This window comes from Halichoeres trimaculatus, unplaced genomic scaffold, assembly GCF_033239565.1.
Source record: "Halichoeres trimaculatus isolate MK-OKI-2021-1 unplaced genomic scaffold, fHalTri1.1 fHalTri1_scaffold_20, whole genome shotgun sequence".
NCBI lineage: Eukaryota > Metazoa > Chordata > Actinopteri > Labriformes > Labridae > Halichoeres > Halichoeres trimaculatus.
In genome coordinates this window covers 22962150-22982928 of record NW_027437198.1, presented here as the reverse complement: position 1 = coordinate 22982928, position 20779 = coordinate 22962150, and the positions used below count along the sequence as shown (strand labels likewise).

The 20779-nt window shown below is 41.3% G+C and overlaps 1 protein-coding gene across 1 annotated transcript in view; it reads right to left on the bottom strand.

The window, feature by feature from the left end:
• Positions 1–20779, bottom strand: part of slc1a9 (solute carrier family 1 member 9) — a 31172-nt gene that overhangs the window by 8259 nt on the left and 2134 nt on the right. The window contains exons 3-9 of the mRNA XM_074697339.1: positions 9770–9928; positions 8947–9099; positions 7665–7918; positions 6288–6393; positions 6048–6174; positions 2663–2896; positions 1752–1946 (exon numbers count right to left, since the gene is read on the bottom strand). Of these exons, the coding sequence (XP_074553440.1) occupies positions 1752–1946; positions 2663–2896; positions 6048–6174; positions 6288–6393; positions 7665–7918; positions 8947–9099; positions 9770–9923 (1223 nt within the window). The 5' untranslated portion in view covers positions 9924–9928. The remainder of the gene's footprint in view (positions 1–1751; positions 1947–2662; positions 2897–6047; positions 6175–6287; positions 6394–7664; positions 7919–8946; positions 9100–9769; positions 9929–20779) is intronic.

Here is a 20779-nt window from a genome sequence, read left to right as displayed (position 1 = left end):
AGGACCTTTCATAAAACAGGATATCACATAATCAAACATGTATGCTGTTAATGAAATTATATAATAAGGGAAAAATATGAAAATGTTCAGAGTTAAAAGTTTCCTGCAACAACCAGTCTGCTCTTAACCCCTTGATGCCTGAAATGACCTTTGTATCTCATCTGTAAGAACGCAAAAAAACCCATAAAAACAATCTATTTTTTAATTGTTAATTAATTCAGGTAGTAAGGGGTTAAAAGATATTGTATACAAAAAGAGTCTTTGGATAAATGGGGGAAGTTAATTGAGGCCAAGGGGCAGTGAAGACAAAAATGCTGCCTAATTAAAAAAATATGTCTTACCTAATCCATCTTTATCTGTTCAACATGTTGTTTTTTTTTATATGTTCTAACTTTGTTTTCTTCTCTTTGTTTAGTTCGTTTTTGTTGTTCTCTAGGTTTCTTTTTTTTCTGTCCGTCTTTTTGCATTTTATACTGTCAGCTGGTTTGGAACAATGTTCTGATGTAAGACTATTTGTCCCCATATTGTTTAAAGTGCACTGTTTAGTTTTTTCATGATGTTTTGTTGTTTGCTTGGTTTTGTTTGTTTTATCTTTCGAATCCTTTAGGACAGGAGCGCTGATGGCCTCGGTTGCGCTCCGTGAGGTTACAGCGTTTTCCTGTATGTCACTCCTGACTCTTGCACTGTTTCCTACTCTATCCACTGTCCTCCTCTATATGATCAAAGGCATAAAAAGCCCCAAAAATAACTTTAAAAAAAGAAACCGTTAAGGATCACCACCTGCTTACATTAAAACCAACTTAAATTTCAAAATAAAAATAAATACAGTAACTGCATGCAATTAGATAAACCATCCTGAGAAAGGGAGAGCACACCTCCCCTGTCTTTCATGTGAATGCATGAACAGCCAAGGCAGGGACAGCATCAGCAAAGAAAGAACAGAGCGAGCATCAGTAGCCCCGTTTAAATTGGTCCAAAAATCCTATTTACAATCAGATTGAAAGGTCAATCAGACTTAAAGTGTCTCATGTAAACACCTTAGCCAATCTGATTCACCCAGATCTGATTGTCTTTCGGATCAGATTGTAATAGGTAGTCTACGCTGATTGGTAATCCGCTCCATGCCCCATGTAAACAGCTGAGTGGAGCAGATTGGGTTAATAGAGAGGACTCTTCAGTCTGTGCATGCGCTCCCTAGTATGTAAGAGGCACACGGCCAAATGAAAACAAACATGGCCAAAAAACCAAAAAACTGGACACAATGAGCATCCCCAACAAAACACGAAGTGGGTCCATTTTTCCAGAGGTAAACAGGAAGCAGGTAGTGGTAGTGTGACGTAATGCGCAGGTCAAAAAAAAACAATACAATCGGATTCAGCTAGGGCCATTTACACACGGATTGAACATGGCTCTCTTTACTTAAACTTCATGTATACACATCAAATCAGATTAACTTAATCCGATCTATTTAAATCAGATTGTGGAAAACTACCCATGTAAACGGGGCTAGTGACAATGCGTATAACCCTGATAGAATCAGACACAGCAGAAAAGAAGGATGCACCCTTAAACCACAACACCTACAAGGTAGTTGCACAAGTGCATTTGCACACCTTATGCTTTGTGTCGTTTTGATGCACGCAAGACTTTGGTTTGACCACTCCTCTCATTTATTCATCTTTAAGAAAAACACTGCTTGCTGTTTCAGAGATATTTAAATGATTATGTTTCTTGTTTGTATTTCTCCTAACCTCACTGTGATGATCTGTCCCCCATCCAGAGTGATGTCGTTCATCTGGGCGATAAAGATGGCCGCTACAGCTTCATACAGCGCGGTGCCGTCCATGTTGATAGTGGCGCCGATGGGAAGCACGAAGCGAGTCACACGCTTATCAATCTTCAGATTCTCCTCCAGGCAGCGGAAAGTGACGGGTAACGTTCCTGCGCTGGAAAAAAAAAAACAGAAGAGACCGCACAAGGTGTTGGGCTGGGAGAAAAACGTTAGCTGGAGGACATAAAATAAGTAGACAGGTGTCGAAAGACAAAAGTGCAGAGGTGAGGAGGGAGAAATCTGAGTGGGCTGACAGCTTCCCAACAGCTGGTGTCGGCCACTGTTGCAATCCTCCAACATGTGAATTAAAGGAATTTGATTCCCGGCTCCTGCTAAGCCGGGGTCATAATATAATTAGAGTAAACGTTGATGGGATTACCCACATTCACTAAAGCCTCAGTAATGTGCCAAAATGACAGTTGGTTTCAGCAGCAACACAGGGTCCCAGGCAGGACAAGACAAGCCGAGCCAAACAGGACAGAGCGGGGCCAGTTTGGCTGCTGACGGCTAATCCACAGGCTTAGACATTTACAACACGGGATCTGTCTGACATGGACTGCTCCATGATAGCTGCAGCTCACACACATTTGGCTCCTGATTATTCTGCATTAACGTAAATGCAGAATTTCCCCCTCGGACCTTTCGGACTGAACTCTAATAGCTGAAAGCGAGCAGCAGGCAACGTCAATCAATCATCCTAACGCCACAGCTGCTCCAGGAAGAGATGTTGTAAAAGAAAACATGTGACGCACATGTGTTAACACTTGCCCAAACAGGGCTCACACTCTCTTACACACACATATACACACACACACTTGCAGGCTGAACTACCTGCTAGCAGTGCCCAGAGCTGTGATCCACGCCTGGAAGATCCCCGAGTAGAAGGTGAGAGGGCTCTTTCTGGTGGTGGCAAAGAATATAGCAGGAAGGATGAGGCCGCCGTGGATCACCAGGCCGACAATGACGGTCACCATGTACATGCCGAGCTGGCGGGCAACCACTTCAAGGTCACCGATGGCTGCGATCTTCCCAGCAATCAGAGAGGCGATGCCGACAGGAGAGTACCTGAGGACCAATCAGAGCTGGTGTTAGAAAACATTCACAGGTGTTGGCAGTTAAAGTCCAACAGGTGTGAGAAGAGAAGAAAGCTGGCTGTCAAATCAAAGAAAAAGATCACTTTATGAGCATGAAGAAGCTCAGATAATGACATTTTAATGTTATTTTCCCATTCTGATAATATATAGTATGGATATTTAAATGATGAAATTCCTTAACAGTTCATTTGAAGAGGGTTTATCTGATCAGATGTTGAAAAATAATCCAATTTGTAGGTTTAATTAAGAAAAACACATTCAACAACAAATTTTATCTCCCACTCCATCAAATTCTCTTGTTTTTATAAAATATGAAGGAGAATTGCTTGAAAATGTTCTCTGAATTTATTCGTAACACCTCATTCATCTTAAAGCCAAATATCTTTGGTGGAGTGAATAAAATCTGGGCGTTGAGTTTGGTTGATTAAAAGAAAATATCCCTGAAGAAAACAGACCTTGTAAATTGTTTGATTTGGAGGAGAACATCTCGTTTTTGTGGGTACCAGACAAGTTTTGATGACCTCAGAGAGTTATTGTTTCATGAAATCACTCCTGAGATGATGTGGTTTCTATTAAAGTGTGTCCACTCACTAATTCAACATCAAAAGACCAGAAAAAGGAGAGGACGGTGTCTCTGATGAGTGTTTACAGAGGGGAAAATAAGTATTGAACATGTCAACTTTTTTCTCATCACATTTATTTCCAAAGATGCAATTCAAACAAAATTTCTACCAGACACTGGTATTAACTCAAATAATCCACACATGAAAAGAAATCACAACGTTCAGGTCCATAAATAATGATTATGTGGAATTAAGTGTTATTACGATAACACAGGAAAAAAGTATTGAACACACTAACTGAGACTCATCTAATACTTAGTGGAGAAGCTTTTGTTTGCAATGACAGCTTCCAGACGCTTCTTGTATGTTTGAACTAATGACCCACACTGCTCAGGTGTGATTTTGGCCCATTCCTCTGCACAGATTGTCTTTAAATCTGTAATATTCTTTGGTTCAGTGCCACTCCAAACATGGTATGTAGTATGACAGCTCAAAAGTTCAGTTTTGGTCTCATCTGATCAGACAACATTCTCCCAGTATTCTACAGGCTTGTCAAGATGCTGTTTAGCAAACTTTAAACCAGCTTCAACATGCCTTTTCTTGAGGAATGGAGTCTTGTGGGCTGAGCGTCCATAAAGGCCATGGCAGTGGAGTGCATTGCCTATTGTTTTCTCTGTAACAATTGTACCTGCTGCCTCCAAGTCTTTCTGGAGCACTTTCAGGGTGGTCCTTGGCTTGTTGAGTACTCTTCTGACTATCTTTCTGACTCCCTGGTCAGAAATCTTGCAAGGAGCTCCTGTGTGTGGCCTGTTGATGGTAAGGTGGTGCTTCTTCCACTTGGGAATAATGGCCCCAACGGTGCTGACTGGAATATTCAGGTGCTTTGATATAAGTCTGTAACCAGTTCCATTCTGATGCTGAGCAACAATCAGGTTGTGAATGTCTTCAGAGAGCTCTTTGCCTTTACCCATCATGAGGTGTGTGGTATTTAACTGCTTGGTAAAAGAACAACCTTTTCTATAGGACCATCAATTTGCTCTAGCCCAGCTGATGTTGGTTTGCACTAATTGGAAGTTCAAGTAATAATCACTGACAGATTTCAGGTGGTATGGTGCATTTCCTTGCCAAAGTATACAGCCTTTCCATGGTGTGTTCAATACTTTTTTCCAGTGTTATCGTACTTAATTAGACATAATCATTATTTATGGACTTGAATGTCATGATTTCTTTTCATGTGTGGATTATTTGAGTTAATGCCAATGTCTGGTAGAAACTTTATTTGAATTGCAGCTTTGGAAATAAATGTAATGAGAAAAAAAGTTGACGCGTTCAATACATATTTTCCCCACTACATTCTGCCTCTGTTTCTTGGCTCTGAACAGACCGGCTGAGCGCTCCAGCTCTGAACAGCATGGGTTCATGATGTCTTGTTAGCTCATGAAGGGAACTGTTGTATTAAATGATGACTTAAAAACACTTAGAGGACTTTTATGATTTAAAGCTTAACTTGTCAGAGAAAGAAAGTAGATGGATAATTGTTTTTTTCTGGTATGTAAATGACACATCTCAGACATCGCCTCATCAATCTTAATTTCCTTGTCAAAGCAGCAGATTTCATCACTCCTGACATTCTCTGCTCTCTGGTTTCAAGCTTTGGACTGCAGTTGTTCCCGGTCATGAACACAGGCTGCACATGAATTAGACGCGTTTCATCACAGCAGCGGCCTACTTCAATAGGTCAGCTGCTGTGATGAACCTCGAGCCTGGCATTCAGCGACAGTTGTTTTCTGGAATCTGATTTGATGGATGTGCTCTTTGTATGATGTGTGTTTCTGTATACACTTCGTGTTTGGCTGGGGCTCAGGCTCCAGTTTGTTTACACTGAGAGGGTGATCTGAACGAGGACGCATCTCCTCCAGCGTCCAGCTGCACATGGAGACGGCCTCGGAGAGCAGCGAGACAAGCATCCTGCTGTTTGTCTTCCAACCGCCTACCCTTCTTCCTCATTCCCTTCTTCCTCTCTGCTTAAAGAGCGGTGTGAAGCCTCAAGGCGGGTGCTCCTCTCTGAAGACATGCTCTCACAGGCTCCACGTCCTGCTGTCCCTCCCACCTGCATCTGCTTTCTGCTCGGCTGCCAAGTGGTTCCTCTGCCGTCGGTGGATCCATTACATTTTGGAGATGGTCCATCTCAAATCCCCTGAGACCCTCACAACATTGTTCCGGGCTCCTGCTACTCTCAAACATACCACAGAGTCCAGCATGTGCCAGGGAAACCCTTTCACTCTCTCTGCGTCTTCCCATCTGTCTGTGTCCTTCACTGACACACTTCCTCCCTTCTCCTCCTTCTCACTCTCCGACGTCGAGCCTGTTCCCACAATTCGTCTCACGGACTCAGTCCTGGCTTTATCCGTCTCTGTCACTGACCTCTGCGTGTTGTATCTCCAGAATGTCAAAGCAATGCAGTTTCCGCCCGCGTGAGCAAAAACAGACACATGTTGGGCATGCTTGCAAACACAAAACACACACACACACACACTCACAGGGGAAAAGGAAACTCACCACATGATCATGGAAACCATCGTCATGATGATCTCGTTGAGGATGTTGAAGAAGTCGCACATGACCTTCCCGCGTTCCCCCATCCGGCCCATGCAGATCCCAAAGGTGATGAAGAAGCCGATCAAGCCTTGAAGGAGACACAGAGAAGTGTGAGACTGGAAAGTTCATCACACAGCGGAGTGAGACACCAGAGTCCTCAGCGGACGTGAGGAAGAAATATCGTCTCTGTCATCAACTCACCGAGGACGTTCATGCCCCATTTGTACTCCAGCGTCTTCCTGCCCACGATGATCGGCTCTGTTTGGTTCGGTGCTATAACGGACTCCCTCTTCAGCACCGTCTGGACCTGAAGAAGAAAACACAACATTTATAATCACCAGAGAATAACAAACTGTGTGTCTGCAACAAAAGCTTGGCAGCTGCTCCATAAACTGAGCTCTTGTTTAGAAAACGGAGAAGAAAAGTTTTGAGGGTAAAACAACAAAGAGAAGAAAAGTGAGACTAGAAGGTTGAAAGGCTAAGGACAGATCCTTCCTGCAAAAGCAATTATGCTTTTATGACTACAACGAATCCCCGCTGAGTACAAACAAAGGAGGCAGGAAAGTGATGTGAAGAAAGACACAAAGAGGAAAACATCAGAGCACTGAAAGAGAGTAAAAGCAGGAGCTAAACAAAGATAAAGAGCTGCAGAAGGGTTGAAGATCACTCAGGCCCCGTTTACACGGAGACTCCCGCAACGATTCTTCCTTTGCGTTTTCAAAAGCCACCCGCGTTTACATGAGGACGGCGTGAAAACGATCCGCGTTCATACGACTCCAGGAGGACAAGTCTCCTCTTCTGTTCTTTCTTTTTCTGCCGTTTTGTTGTGTGAGAGGGTCGGCAATCCAACCATAACACGTATTACTGCCACCTACTGGTTCAACTGGAAATGTGGCTGAGCGCGGAGCCGTTACCTGAAACTGCGAGTGCGCATGCGGTGACGTCAGCGTTTCACCCTGAGACGCTCCGCTCTGTGTTTACACGAAGCTGGATGGAGGAGCGGATTCAGATCTTTCCACTCTGGGGAGCGTTTTCAAAAGTTTGCGTTTTCACTGAAAACGCAACGTGGTCTCGTCTAAACGGAAGGCCAAAACGCAACGAAATGTTTGCGGAATCGACCGTTTTCGGCGTCGTGTAAACGGGGCCTCAGTCCATCAAGACGACGACGATGACTTCTTATCAGAGCAGGATTAACAGCGTGATGGAGACCAAAGCTACCAAACCCTCAGAGAGAAATCAGCTGACACATGGAGGAAACATCGAGTTAGGAGGAAAAGCTCCAGAGATCACATCGGTCGTTAACAGCTCAGAGTTTCTCTTTCATTCTGTCAGACTACAAAGCTAATACCTTGAACAGGTGAGTCAGTGTTACAAACAGAGATCTGAACATGGTTTGAGGATAACGATCTGTTCAGTAGCTGTTGACAAACCAAACAACCAAGAATGACTCAGCAGCTGAGGTTTGTAGCTGATGCAACATCACAGGATTTATAGTTTGTTTCAGCAGAAAGAATAAAAAACAAGACTCAGAGAAAGTCACACAGGCCTCTACAGGTGTGTCTCAGATGCTAAGGCTACCTGTTGGAAGCAGGCCTGCACCAGGTTCTCAGGGAAAAGGTTCCTGAGCAGATCCAGGAAGGCGTCCAGACTGCTGACCTCCTGACTCTTCGGGGTCGAAGGCCCTTGCCTTGACTTCAGTTTGGGGTTCCCCGGGTGAATCCCCAACACCAGGATGACGCCGAGGATGGCAGCTATGATAGTGGTGGACATGTAGTACACCATAGCTCTGCTGCCCATCCTGCCGCTGGAGCGAGCATCGAGACCGGCCAGGCCTGACAGAAACAAAAAACCGTGAAGCCTTCAGACAGACTGTGATGGTTTCAAATGTTTCCTCACATGTTTGTGTCTTAGCACCAAGGTTATAATAGTTCATCAAAACGAAACTAAAAGAGGAAAACTAAAATTTAAAATACATTGCAGTTAACTCAAACTAATAAAAACTAGAAAAGAAAACAAAAACGATAAGTAAACTAAAACTGTATCTTGTGTTCACAAAACTAACTGAAACTAACTAAAACTATACAGAAAATGCCCTTAATTTTAGTTTCTGACAATATTAACAACCTTTAGAATTTAAATCAATCCGACACATTTTCCCAACCAACGTTACGACAGTTTTGGGCAGTTGTCAGCCCTGTATGGCACCATCATAGCGACATACCGGCTGCTTGTTTACTGCACTGACTGGCTGTGAGCTGTGCTGCGACCAAATGTAGTGGAGCAATGAATCAGAGCATCTGTAATAGTTTAATTTCATGTGAGTCTGACTTTAACTGGATTTAAGTCTGCCTTTGTTGTTACAGAGTCCAAGTTTCTAAATATTCAAGCTCATATTATATTGTTTTATATAGTTTTTGTTTATATTATTTTTATGTAATTTTTTATGTAATTTTTTAAATAATTAGTTTTGTTTTTTTTTTGTTTTGAAGGCAGCTGCAGCCAGGTCAGAATCAGCATTAACTGAGCAGTGAGCACTATGTTGGACTGGAAAATGAACAGTATTACAAAATATTTACTCTGACCTTTTTGAATCCTGCATCTGGCAAATTAAGTATGAAAAAACTAAAACTAAACTAAAACTAAACTAAAACAAAACTAAAACTAAACTAAAACTAAACTAAAACTAAACTAAAACTAAACTAAAATTAAGCCTTGTTGCAAAAATCAAAACTAAATAAAAACCTCGAATGCCTGCTCTAAAACTAATTAAAACTAAACTGTAATGGAAAAAAAAATCAAAACTAACTAAAACTAAACTATAATGACAAATCCAAAACTATTATAACCTTGGTTAGCACACCTGTGATGAGGCTGGAGATGATCAGAGGCAGGATGAGCATCTTCAGCATCCTCATGAGGATGTCTCCTGGGAAGGAAACCATGGTGAGGGCGCTGCTGTCCTTCACCCTCATGTAGCGCAGCAGCATCCCGAACACTGCTCCCATTACGACACCTGAGGACAGAGATAATGTTCAACACTTCGGAAACAAAAACAGCTTCTTCATAGACTGATGAGTCACACCACACACTGAGGGCTAAACCATAAATATCCAAACTTTGTGTAAAGATGATACCTGGGTATTTCAGCGAACTCACTGACCTGATTCTTTAACCTAAACACGACTTCACTCTTGACACAGAAGAGATTTTGTACAAATGAGACTTTCCACTGTAAAGTAAACAGCGTTACATCTGGGTTTAAAACTGGGTGACAAATCGTAGACAGAAATAACACACTCCTCTACTCGTGCAGGGATTTCTCAGAGGCTGGACAAAAAAATGCAGCTATGCAGAAACATACCGAAGTGTTTACAGAGGCAAACTAATGAAAACAACAAGCCATCCTCTCTCATGGGAAAAAACCACGGGCTCTTTACGTCCAGTGCTGAGCTGCAGCACAAACAGCCTCTTTTTGCGAAGTGAAACTGACCTCAAAGGGAATTGTTGAAAGATGTTAACCCAAAGTCAAACCAGGCTGCTTTGTTTAACTGTTTCTCTGGGGTAATTTTTCTTAATTTATCCAATTTCAACAACAAGTGGGATCCAGCTTATATAAGACAATGAGAAGTTGAGCAATGCTGAGTTTCAGGATATAAAGCCAGTGTTTTCTGGCTCTTTCATACCCAGAACTGTGAGTCCCAGCAGCAGGTTGTGGGTGTTTCGGCTGCAGTGGCCGGCGTCTTTGTACGCCACATCTGTGTTGTCATCTCGCTGGCTTTCTTCTTTCTCCTTCGCCTTGTTTGTGTTGGACTGGTTAGCTGTGGACTGGTTCGTCATCCTGCCTGTGGGGAGAGGACGTGAATCATGTGTCACAGTGCTCAGATGCATCTTTGGATCTTTAATCACCCTCTTAGATTTAGCAGCATTTGTCTCTAAACTGAGAATGGTCAAACAGCTCCATCTTTACTCTCCAGGAAAGCTCTTTGACTTTTAGCTTTGGGTTAAAGATGCCTAACTGGAGGCTGCAGGCCATAGCTGGACAAACACGTTGGGAGCTGTTATCTAAATAAAGCCTCTAATGGAGCTGCTGATAAAGTCATAGATACAGTCAACCAGGAGCCGTCGGATGTGGCCTCTGGTGTGTGTGATGGACAGGTCCTGAGTGGAGGTTAAGTGATGTTTTACTGGAGGATACAGGACAGAACAAGATTCAATCTAGAGCCAGTTAGGATTTCGGTGCTGTAGGCTAAAGGTGAAATGTCAGAGTGCTGAATGCCTCTACAATTAAAGCAAAGTTCACAACCATACACTTTCTGCATAACCTATCAACCAGTTAATCACTTGGTCTTTATTTTATGGCATCAAATGACAACAAAAGTCAACACAACTTATAAAAAAGAGTGAGATCGTCACTGTGCTATTATTTACAGACACAAACAAGGACCCATCAACAAGCGAAACTTCCAATACAGCAGAAATCTTGGAGAAACAAACTAATTGTAGAACTGCCAACTGACACAACCCAAATTGAATAAGAGAGCAGTATTTTTTTTTTCAAAAATGTCTAAAGTCTTCATTTTTATTCCTTAAAAGCAGAGGAATTGGTGCACAGATGGCCTTGTTGTTTAGGTTGTGCCCAATGACTGTATGATAATTGCACAGTTTGGTTCCGCTATTTACCATTGTACGGTTTTGAAGCCAAAATACCTGCATCACAGGCGCAGCCATTGAAGCTCTCCCTCCCAACATATTTTACCGCCCCAGAAAAAAAAAACACATTAACAGCAGCTGTCAATCATCATTAAACATGACGTAAAACCTCGTTTTGAACCTTGTATAACTAATGAAAACGAAACTTTTCAGAAAAAAGAGAACTTGAATATTAGGCAGCTAAATAATATCTTTAAATCACCACAACAATCAGACATGAGGAACATTTCTACGAGGTGTATTAATTTTTTAAAGTTTGACCACAGCTCATCTGGAATGACTGGAGAATTGGATTTTTTTGACCTATACTGCAGCCAGCCACCAGGGGGAGCAGATTTTGTGGCGACCTCACTTTGAGCTGAGCAAGATGACATTTATTTTTTTTTAAGTCTATGGCTGTGCCCCATGAGGTTCACCCTGGAGTGGGTTTGAATCCAGTCTGTGGCTTGTTTTCTGCAAGTCATTCCCCACTCTCACCCTGTTTCCTACTCTATCAACTGTCGCCCCCCAAAAATAATAGTTTTAAAAAAACATAAGCAGAGGTTTTAACCTTCAGGTGTTCTGCTTGCAAATTGATGATAGATGGACGGCATCTCACTCAGCTAGAAGTGAAGTCACCACAAAAACTGCTCCCCCTGGTGGCTGGCTGCATGGGTCAAAAACTCTGTCTCCCCAGTCATTTTAGATGGGCTTTGGTTAAATTTAAAAAAATAAAAACACCTCTTAGAAATGTTTCTCACATACATATGCTGTGGTTATATAACAATATTATTAGCCTGCATTGTGTTTGTGTTAAGTTTTTTTTTTATTAGTTTCTAGACATTAAGAATGGGGTTTTACGTAGACACGCACCAATCGATTGGTGCCGATTTCTTTAATTTTGGGACATCTGTGATCAGTGATGGGTGATCAGCCCATCCTTACATATGAAACTGATCTTATAAACCTCCTGGAAGGTCTGACAGCCAGCCATTGTAGCTTTTTGCTCCGAGACCTAAAACTCAGGACACTTTATTGGTTGTTAAAGCTAAAACATCAAGATTCTATTGTTTCACAAGTATTATACAATTTACAATAAAATAAGATTGGAACACTGAAGGTATATGCTGTCAGTTATAAAAAATAAAACATAAAAATCGGTATCGGGCCAAATTGGTATCGGCAAGTCAGGCTTTTTAAAGATCGGTGATTGGCCAGAAAACTGTGATCGGTGCACCTCTAGTTTTACATCATGTATAACGATGATTCACAGCTGCTGTTCTTGTGCACTTTTTTCAGAAATAGTGAAATAAGTCAGGAGGGAGAGCCAAGAAGAGATTAGACTTTAGAAAGAAAAGAAAAATAACTTCTTTATGTCACTCGAATCCTCTCAGATTACCTACTGCGCAGACTCTGGCTGCACAATGGAGTCCCTGTATCGGGTATATTTTGGCTTCAAAACCGTACAATGGTAAAAGGCGGAGCCACACTGTCTACTCTATACACAGTCTCAGGTTGAGACTCTAACATAAACCCACCAATTAGCAGATCCATGCACACAGTGGAAAAGAAAAGCCTCCATTTCTCAGGCAGAAAGCATGAAATGAAAGAATGACATGTTACAGATGATATGACGGTGATGAGTAAAGAAATGTGAAGGACTGATCAAAGTTTTCCCATTTCCATCTGCAGTGGCCTTCAAGGTTTTTACCACATTTTTATCCACTGGTTGAGTCCAATAATCACACAGTGTTCCCAAAGGAAGAAAAGAAACTGTATTTATGTATCTGACAGCTCTGCACTGATCCCACCTGTGGATCTTTAACAATTCCCTTTGGCAACAAGCATGTGTTCTCGTTTCTGCGGCAGCGCACTGGTTGATAAGATCTTCCACAGAAAGTTAAAAACGTATGATTCACGCTCGTAAGATGAAGAATGTTTGAGCAGAATGCCACATCTGACTGTTTCATAGCCGCTGAGGTATTTGAGGTTGATGAACATGATGAGCATGAAAACAATCTGACAAGATGAAGCCAAACGCAGAACAAGGTAGATAACAATTCATCATCGCCCAAGGCTTTCCAAGCTTTCCAATAAACACCTGTCAGACGTTGAATTCAGAGTATATTTGAGCTCCTCTGTATCAACACAGGATTGTTAGGGAAGCAGTGAGAGTTTTCTTCCAGGCAGAGTCGTCACCTTCACACGTCAACAGCGAAGAATGTGTCTGCTGTCCAGTATCACATCGCACATTTTGACTCAGCGGAGAAAATGGACGAGAGCGCATCCCCATCAAGTCTAAACATTAATCCTACGTAAACACATCTGGAGGAAAGTGAAGCCAGGCCAGATCTCTGTGAGTATCAGTGACACATTTACACACACACACACACACTGACTCAGTCTGACATCACAGTTTCACACTCTCACTAAAACACACTTTGAAAGGTTGAACAAAAATGTTACCTATTTGCTCCTCTCTCCTGCTTTCACCTCCTCGCTCTCATCATATCTCCTCGTCTATCCAGACTCCAGCAACAGTTGCCAGTCCAGGCACAAAGGCGGATTGCCAGTATGGTCTGAAATTGTATATTTTGGGGGCGGAGAATGTTCTGCTAAGTTTCAATTGCAAAGAATTAATCCTCGGTGAACAGAGCACCCAGGAGAGGAGGGGGAGGCTGTTCAACGGCTAGTAGTCTTCACAAATCCTCTTTCCATCCTTATGTCATTCTTAGCGTGGACAGTGTTTGGTAATGTCAGTCGACGGCAGTTAATATGGAGCAGAGAAAATCATTTCACAGCTTTTGAATCAAACATTAAACTAACTCTGAAATGTTAGCATGCTTTAAACTTTGAATCCCTGTCAGGATAAAACAAAAACAGTTTGTTTGGTTGTCCTGTGCTGACATTCAGTTACTAAATGAGTTCTGTCTGCTTTTTGTGTTTCTTGGATAGACAGTCTTCACACTTACTCAGTTACACATCTGGGAACTCAAGGGACGACAGCGACAAATGTGTGAAGCCAAGTGATCGCTCTTCAAACAAACCATGCAAACAGTCGTCTGTTTCAGTCGGTGTCAGATCTCTTCTTGTTGTTACACAAACAATTTGATCGATTTTTTTGTGCTTCTTTGCAACAAATTTTGACTGTTGGTAGTTCTGCTAAAGTTGGACAATTAAGGTTACTGAGAAGCTGTATAATCTGTACTTTCCCCCAAGCTTTCTGAAACTAAGACACGGTTTGGTGGACTACTGCAACTCTGGTGTCTGAGTTTTTATTACATATCCTCTCAAGACCCCAGCTTTCGTCTGGTGTGCAATTTTTATTTCACCTCGCTATCTGTGAAAAGGAAGACCTAATAAGTATAATAGCTAAACTTGGTCATTGTACGGGAAGTTTGACTGTTTGTGTTATGAGTTCTCTACTAGTTTTTAGTAGTGTTATTGTGCTTAACTCAGAATCCCAAGCACTTTCTGAGCGTTTTTTGCTTCTGCCATATTTTTACTCACCGTGTTCTCATTTTCATAGACCCAAGACAACCATCGCTGTAGGCTGATGTAACTCAATTATGTCTTTAGGAAGTGTAAAAAAAAATGAAAAGCTGTAATATATTAGTGTTTTTGAACCCACCTGCGGGTTTGGGATCCAGAGGGTGTAATGTTGTGATTTCACCAAAAGATGATGTGGGCAGGGTCCCTAAATGTGGCTAATAGGTCAAAATTTTATAAAATGAAGTATCATGGGTCTGAGAGGAAGAATGTGGACGCTGGGTCTTAAGAGGATATTTTGATGCCATTAATCGTAAAAGAAGGAGCCTTTAGCTCTGTTTCAACCCAGCAGTTACTGTTTGGTCCGGGTTGGAACGGTAAAGCCTGATCCTGTTTGTGTTTCCACAGCCAGCTGTGCCCTCCTTGGTAGGCGGCTTGTAAGCCTGATGCTGATAGCTGTAACAGCTGCGTAATAGTCTGACGACATAGCTCCCGCAAATAAATCCACTGAAGGAGAAAAAACCATAGACTGTATAAAACATGGACGTAGTCTCGCAGACGTCACCTGTGTGTTTCTGAAAAAATGAAGCACATCGGCTATAGCGGCCATATTGCTGGTGGCAAGGACTTCCCCTACAGCCGTAGGGCGCCCGTGACTCGCAATCTTAATATCCTCTGAACGGCCGAGTCAGAAAAAATTCACCACCCGTACAGTGGGTGTGGATAGTAAAATTAGCGACTCAGACAGGAGACGAGCCAGCCTTAAGCGAACACTGGAGAAACAGCAGATTTTAGCACTTCGGCGTTGTCTCATATTCTTACACCGAAGGCTGCCGCTTGAGGAAAAACGCAGTAAAAAAAAGCAAAGATGGAAGACATCCAGCAATTTGTCTTCTTTGTGATTGAAATGTGGCTCTTTACTACAAAATGCAGTCAAGCTTTGTTTCAGGGAAGACTGTGTGCCACCAGGAAAAGTACAGGTGACGATTCTTTCGACCAATCAACTAACTGCAGTGTTTCTAGCTCCACCTCCTGAGGTTGGATCAGTATGTCTGGCTCCCCAACAGCAGGGTCCCAAAAAGTGGAACGGTACAGGTTGCTAATTTGGAGACCTGTCCCTTTTTTTAAAAATGAACAGAACTGAAACACTTGGTGAAAACAAGGCTTTTGCCCCAGTTTTTAGGACTGTCCTTTGCACATTTCAGGTATACAGACGTCCAAGCAATCAGCCAAATTCCAACAGGTGCATTCTCCAAACAGAATTTTGCTGCCCCCGCGTACTACAGTAAGAAAAAGTCAGGGCTCTGTTGGTCTGGTAGTTAGAAGCTGTTCTGGGCTGTCCTGTAAAGGCAAAAATGCCCCCAAAGAAAAAAAGAGACTGTCACCAACGTAAGAAAATCTAAACCCTCCTCTATCGGAGGATGCTGGTCGACCTTTCCAGCAGTGGAAGCTGGGAGTTAACCCTTTGCTTCCTGAACAGTTCAGACACAGTCCCTGGCATGATGAAGCAGCAGTATGTGTCTTACACAGAGGGCGGAGGAGAATAAGCTGCAAGGACAGACCCAAGGACCTGAAGCCGCTCTACAAATCTGTCCACCTCCCTCCGCAAAAGACGGATTATTTTCCTGCTCCAGGAAATGTAAGAGCTGCCTCGAGACAAAACATAGCTGGCCTCTAGGAACGGCCTCTTACCGCACTGCTCTGGTGGTAACGTCAAACTGAGGGAAACTGAGACAGTTTACAACCTCGTAGAGTCAAATCTGACTCCTTACTTTTTAGTGTCTGCCTGAAAAGTACTTACCAAAGTTCAGTTTAAAGGTAGACAAGAAACAGATGCCAGTCGGAGCGTCTGAGCTGGAGCCAGGAGAGGGATGACTGGCGTACACATGCCTGTTACATCATATTACAGCTTAGCATCGCTAATAAAACACAGCAAGGCAAGTCAGCAGGTTCAGACTGTTTGGTTGGGCAGCTTACAGTAAATCCTGGATTTTGAAGCAACATGACACAGGTATTATGAGTGCCAGGTAGGCTGTGGACCAGGAGGCTTCCCCCTTTGAAGGGAAGCACCATCTGAGAGCAAACACATGTTAGTGATGAGAGCTGAAACATGAGGATGGAGGAAGACTGACTTCAAAGTGCGGCAGGCAAGGAGCAGAGAAAGAAGGACCTGAGTCCTGCTGGTACCGCCTCACAGAGGAGTTTTCTGCCCTGAGACAGGAAGTCTGCGACTATTTCAGAGTAATGACGCCTGGATCAACATCAGCCTCCTCAATCTGAACCGCCAGTCCATCAGAGTGCGATGATGACCTTTGCAGTGCGTGATAACCATCACAATCAGTCTTCACATGCTGCCATGTACTTACGACACATCTTCTTAATCGTCATGGTTTCTAGGACGACAGGCCACGATAACAGAATGAGTTAATCTCCCAGAAGAGCCGGCTCTGATTGCAGCAAACGAGCCCAAGCTGCTGCAGACGAAAGGTGCACACACCATGGAGCTGGACAGAAAACTACCTCGATCCAGTCCGGCTGTTCAGGACCCTGACTTTATTTATAGTCTGTCACATTAATGAGACGATCAGGTCAGCAGCCAATCCCTGACGCCGGTTAGGGGGATCAGACAGATGCTGCTATACATACAGTAATATCTCCATCCATCTGCCTGCTTCTTATCTGAACCTGTGGAGCTTTACTCTGAACACTCATAAACATATGACTGAATATAAACCTATGTTATATCTATGTGTCCTTTACAGCCTCAATGAAGAGTCGACAATTATTTACATCAATTAAAACTCTGCTCTGACCTTAACTTGTGAGAATGAATCATTAGCTGCATGAATGACTTTAAAAAGCATACTGAACAGGAAGTAATAATTTGATCCCACAGTAAATAAATTATTTTACACTTTAAGACTGTTTTAATCACTTAAAGTAATTCGTTTGTTTTTAATCTTTAAAATATATCACTGTCTTCCTCTCCGTCATACATCACATGATCAGAGTTAAGCTGCACGTGGCTTTTTTTTCTGTCTCTTGTAAACAAACAACTCAAAAATGTTTGCGTTGAAATGAATAGAATTAATTGAACAAAAGTTAATGGATTTTCTAAGAAAATAAAAATAAAATAAAAAATAAAATGCAGAGATAAATAGATAATAATAAAAATAATAAAAGAAATAAAATTAAAAAATAAATAAATAATAACAATAATAGCATGCAGCCAAACTGAACTGTGTTCAATTATTCTAAATTAATCAGTCAGAAATGAATTGGTGTTCAAGGACTCATTGGATCAATACAAAAATAAAGAAAAAAGAATTAATTTGAATTAAAACAAGTGAAAAAGGTGTACATTCATTATTAAAATGAGAATAAGTGTAGTTTAGTTTAAATACAATAAAATAAATTTCATGTGCAATGTGTGCTTAGGTTAAACTGAACAATACTTAAGTCAGTTCAAATGAACTTGTTGTATTTAATGCATTAAAATAAGTTAGGTTTAATTAAAATAACAAAAAAATATTTTTTAATCTTTTGAATTTGTTGAAATGAATTAATAGAATATTTTGAGCTGAGTTATCTTTTGTTTAATTATATAAAATTGAGTTATTTTCAGGAATCTTAGTTAAAATAAATTGCATAAATTGCATTGAGATGTTACTTTGGGACATGATGTGATCAGAATATTCGACACACACTTGATTGTTTTTTATTAATGAACAATTTCTGTTATTTATTTATTTAGTTACTTAAAAAAACAATAATAATAATTTTCAGCAAGAAGTTTCATGTTTGTTTCTCATTTTAAACCAAATTTGACAGTTTAATCTGATTAAAGTGGTTTAAATAGCACAACTCAAATATTTTAGTCAACATTTCTCATTGAAATGGAAATTTTGTTATAAATTCTGCACCACAGAGATGATTTTTATTGACTGTATTGAAATATGTTACTTAAAGGGCATCTGTGTGTGTGTGTGTGGTTGTGTGTGGTTGTGTGTGTGTGTGTCTCAGAGGATTATATCCAATGGTTGATTGTTTGGTGTGAGCTTTGCAAAGGGATCGAGATATAATCCCCGCTCCGTCCCTCCAACCTCCCCTCATAGCGCAGAGGCAAATGAGGATGGTCCCTGCAGCCCTGCAGCGCTCCCCTACACACACTCCTTACACGGTTTGACCCGCACCGGTCTCACCACTTCATCATTTATAACAGATTCATGCACGCACAAAGAGTTTTGCTGTTGAGAAGTCGAACAGCTTACAACGTCCACAAATTTGTCCTGAAACCTTTATTAACTCTGCTCAGGGGTTTATGTTTTTACATGTTTATCTGTTAGTCAACAGGATTACACAAACTGCTGGCTTAATTCTGCTGAATTTGGAGGAGGAGAGTGTAGCCTGGCCTAAAGATGAACCCATGAATTTCAGGATCTGGATTCAACTTATGAGAAACAATAACCAGAGATCTGAGCAGCATATGCAGACAAAGGGGATGAAACAGCAGCTTAGTATCACACTGGGCAATGCTCTCCCTTCTATGCAGAGACATGGATTATCAAACTGCACTAAAACAAGTCATTTTAACACCAAATACAAAACATTTTTATAAAACCATCAGCTGTTATTAGAGCAACACACTGCTGCCTCTGGAGAGATGCTGCTTTATGAGAAAACTGTTCACAAATGATAAAAGTGAATGAGCTAGTATGAATTTACTGATACTAAATTAACCTCAAACACACACACACACACACACACACACACACACAGCTGTGTATACGGAAGCAGAGTGGGACCTAATTCCTTCAACATATGCACAACTGTCATCAAACACGTGTCCCGTTCATGGCTTTAGCAGATCCCCGCAGAGGGAGTGATAACCTGTACGTATAAACCCTCTCACTGGGGTCAGAGTCAATCACATGAGGCACCACACACTGCAGCAAACACACACTATACACACACTTTACACACCATATCTGTCCTTAAGACTTCCCCGGAAGTGATTTTGAGCAGGAGATAAATCTTTACGTTACACAAGAATCTTTAAAGTTTCCATCTGTATCGTCATCATGATGTTAGCAGATAGTCACTCAACCAATTTTCCATTGATGAAAGAGCTTACAATGACGCTATTACGAGCTGGGCGTTGCTGGGAATTCCTAAAATTGCGCAAAAGTATTGTAATATTGCATTACTGAGCATTAGCTCAACACAGGATGCCCTTTAACACATTTACGTTTAGACTAAAGCCCCGTCTGTGAAGCTGTCTGCGTCAGCTGTGAGGTACTTTTTCCTAAGGCTGAGGTGGGAAAGATAAACTGCGCTGCAAAAACTGAAAGCTGTGTTTATGTCTTATTTATTTTAGTTTTAGTCTTATCCAAGATATCAAAATCTGGTAAGAAAAAACTGCTTGTCAGGTAAATTTTTCTTACCGCACTGGAAAATTATTTTACCCTTTACATGAAATTATGGCTCATTTTTGTCTTTTAATATCTTGTTATTAAACACTTTCTGAGCTTTTAGAGCCAAAGGAAGCTTAATTAGTGTTTTTTTTTAAACTAAAATAAGACACAAACACTTCCTTAGATTTCACTTTTTGTCGTGTTTAGCCTGGAAATCAGCAAATTTTGTGATATCACGGTTATCTGCTCTAATGGATTCAGCCAACTCATTGAACACTTTAGTGAGCTAAAACCACAGGTGGTAAAAAAACAAACAAAAAAAACAAAACAAAACATTGTTAAGTGCAGAAAACTGTAGTTCCACAATTGACCACTAGAGGCTGGTCCCAAAAGCCTTAGATTTCCCACTGACACCCATGTTAGAAGGTCACAGCACATATGATTGCAACTTGTTTGGAAATCAGGACATGGATTTTTTTTTTTTTTTTTTGCTTATGCAACGCGTCATCTTACTCATCACTGGGCTGTGTTGAATACTTGTTTCTGATTGGTCAAGACATCTTGACAAGGAGTTGTGATAGCTGACAAACACGAATTATGTCAGAGACACTGTTAAATCGATCTTCAGAAGGAGTCATGGCACATTAGCTTGACATTGGAAATTAGCATTGCATTAGCTTTGAACAGCTTGTTGAAAGCAATAGTTTCCATTAGCATAATTTTGGCAAATAATGTGGCTAAAATATTAGCATGCTAACTGAGCAGCCAAGACAAAATTGATATTGTCCTACTGGGTTTTGACTGTACACCGTGTGTTCTGGAGGGATTTTTTCTACTCTTAAAAATGTGACTTTTAATCAGGCGAGTATTTGTTTTGAAGCAATTTTTTTGTTTATGACAACTTTTCAGCGGATACATCGTAACGAGGTAAGGTATTTATCAGTACAGTTACGTAGCCCTGTTGTTTGAAATGTGACAACAAGCCTATGTTCTAGTTTGTACTGCGCATCAGTAGCAGTGGTATATGTAGTGCTATCGGCAGATATGAGTTAAAGCCGGTTTAAGAGCCAAGCATGTTGACAAAAAAGTCACATTTGGCAA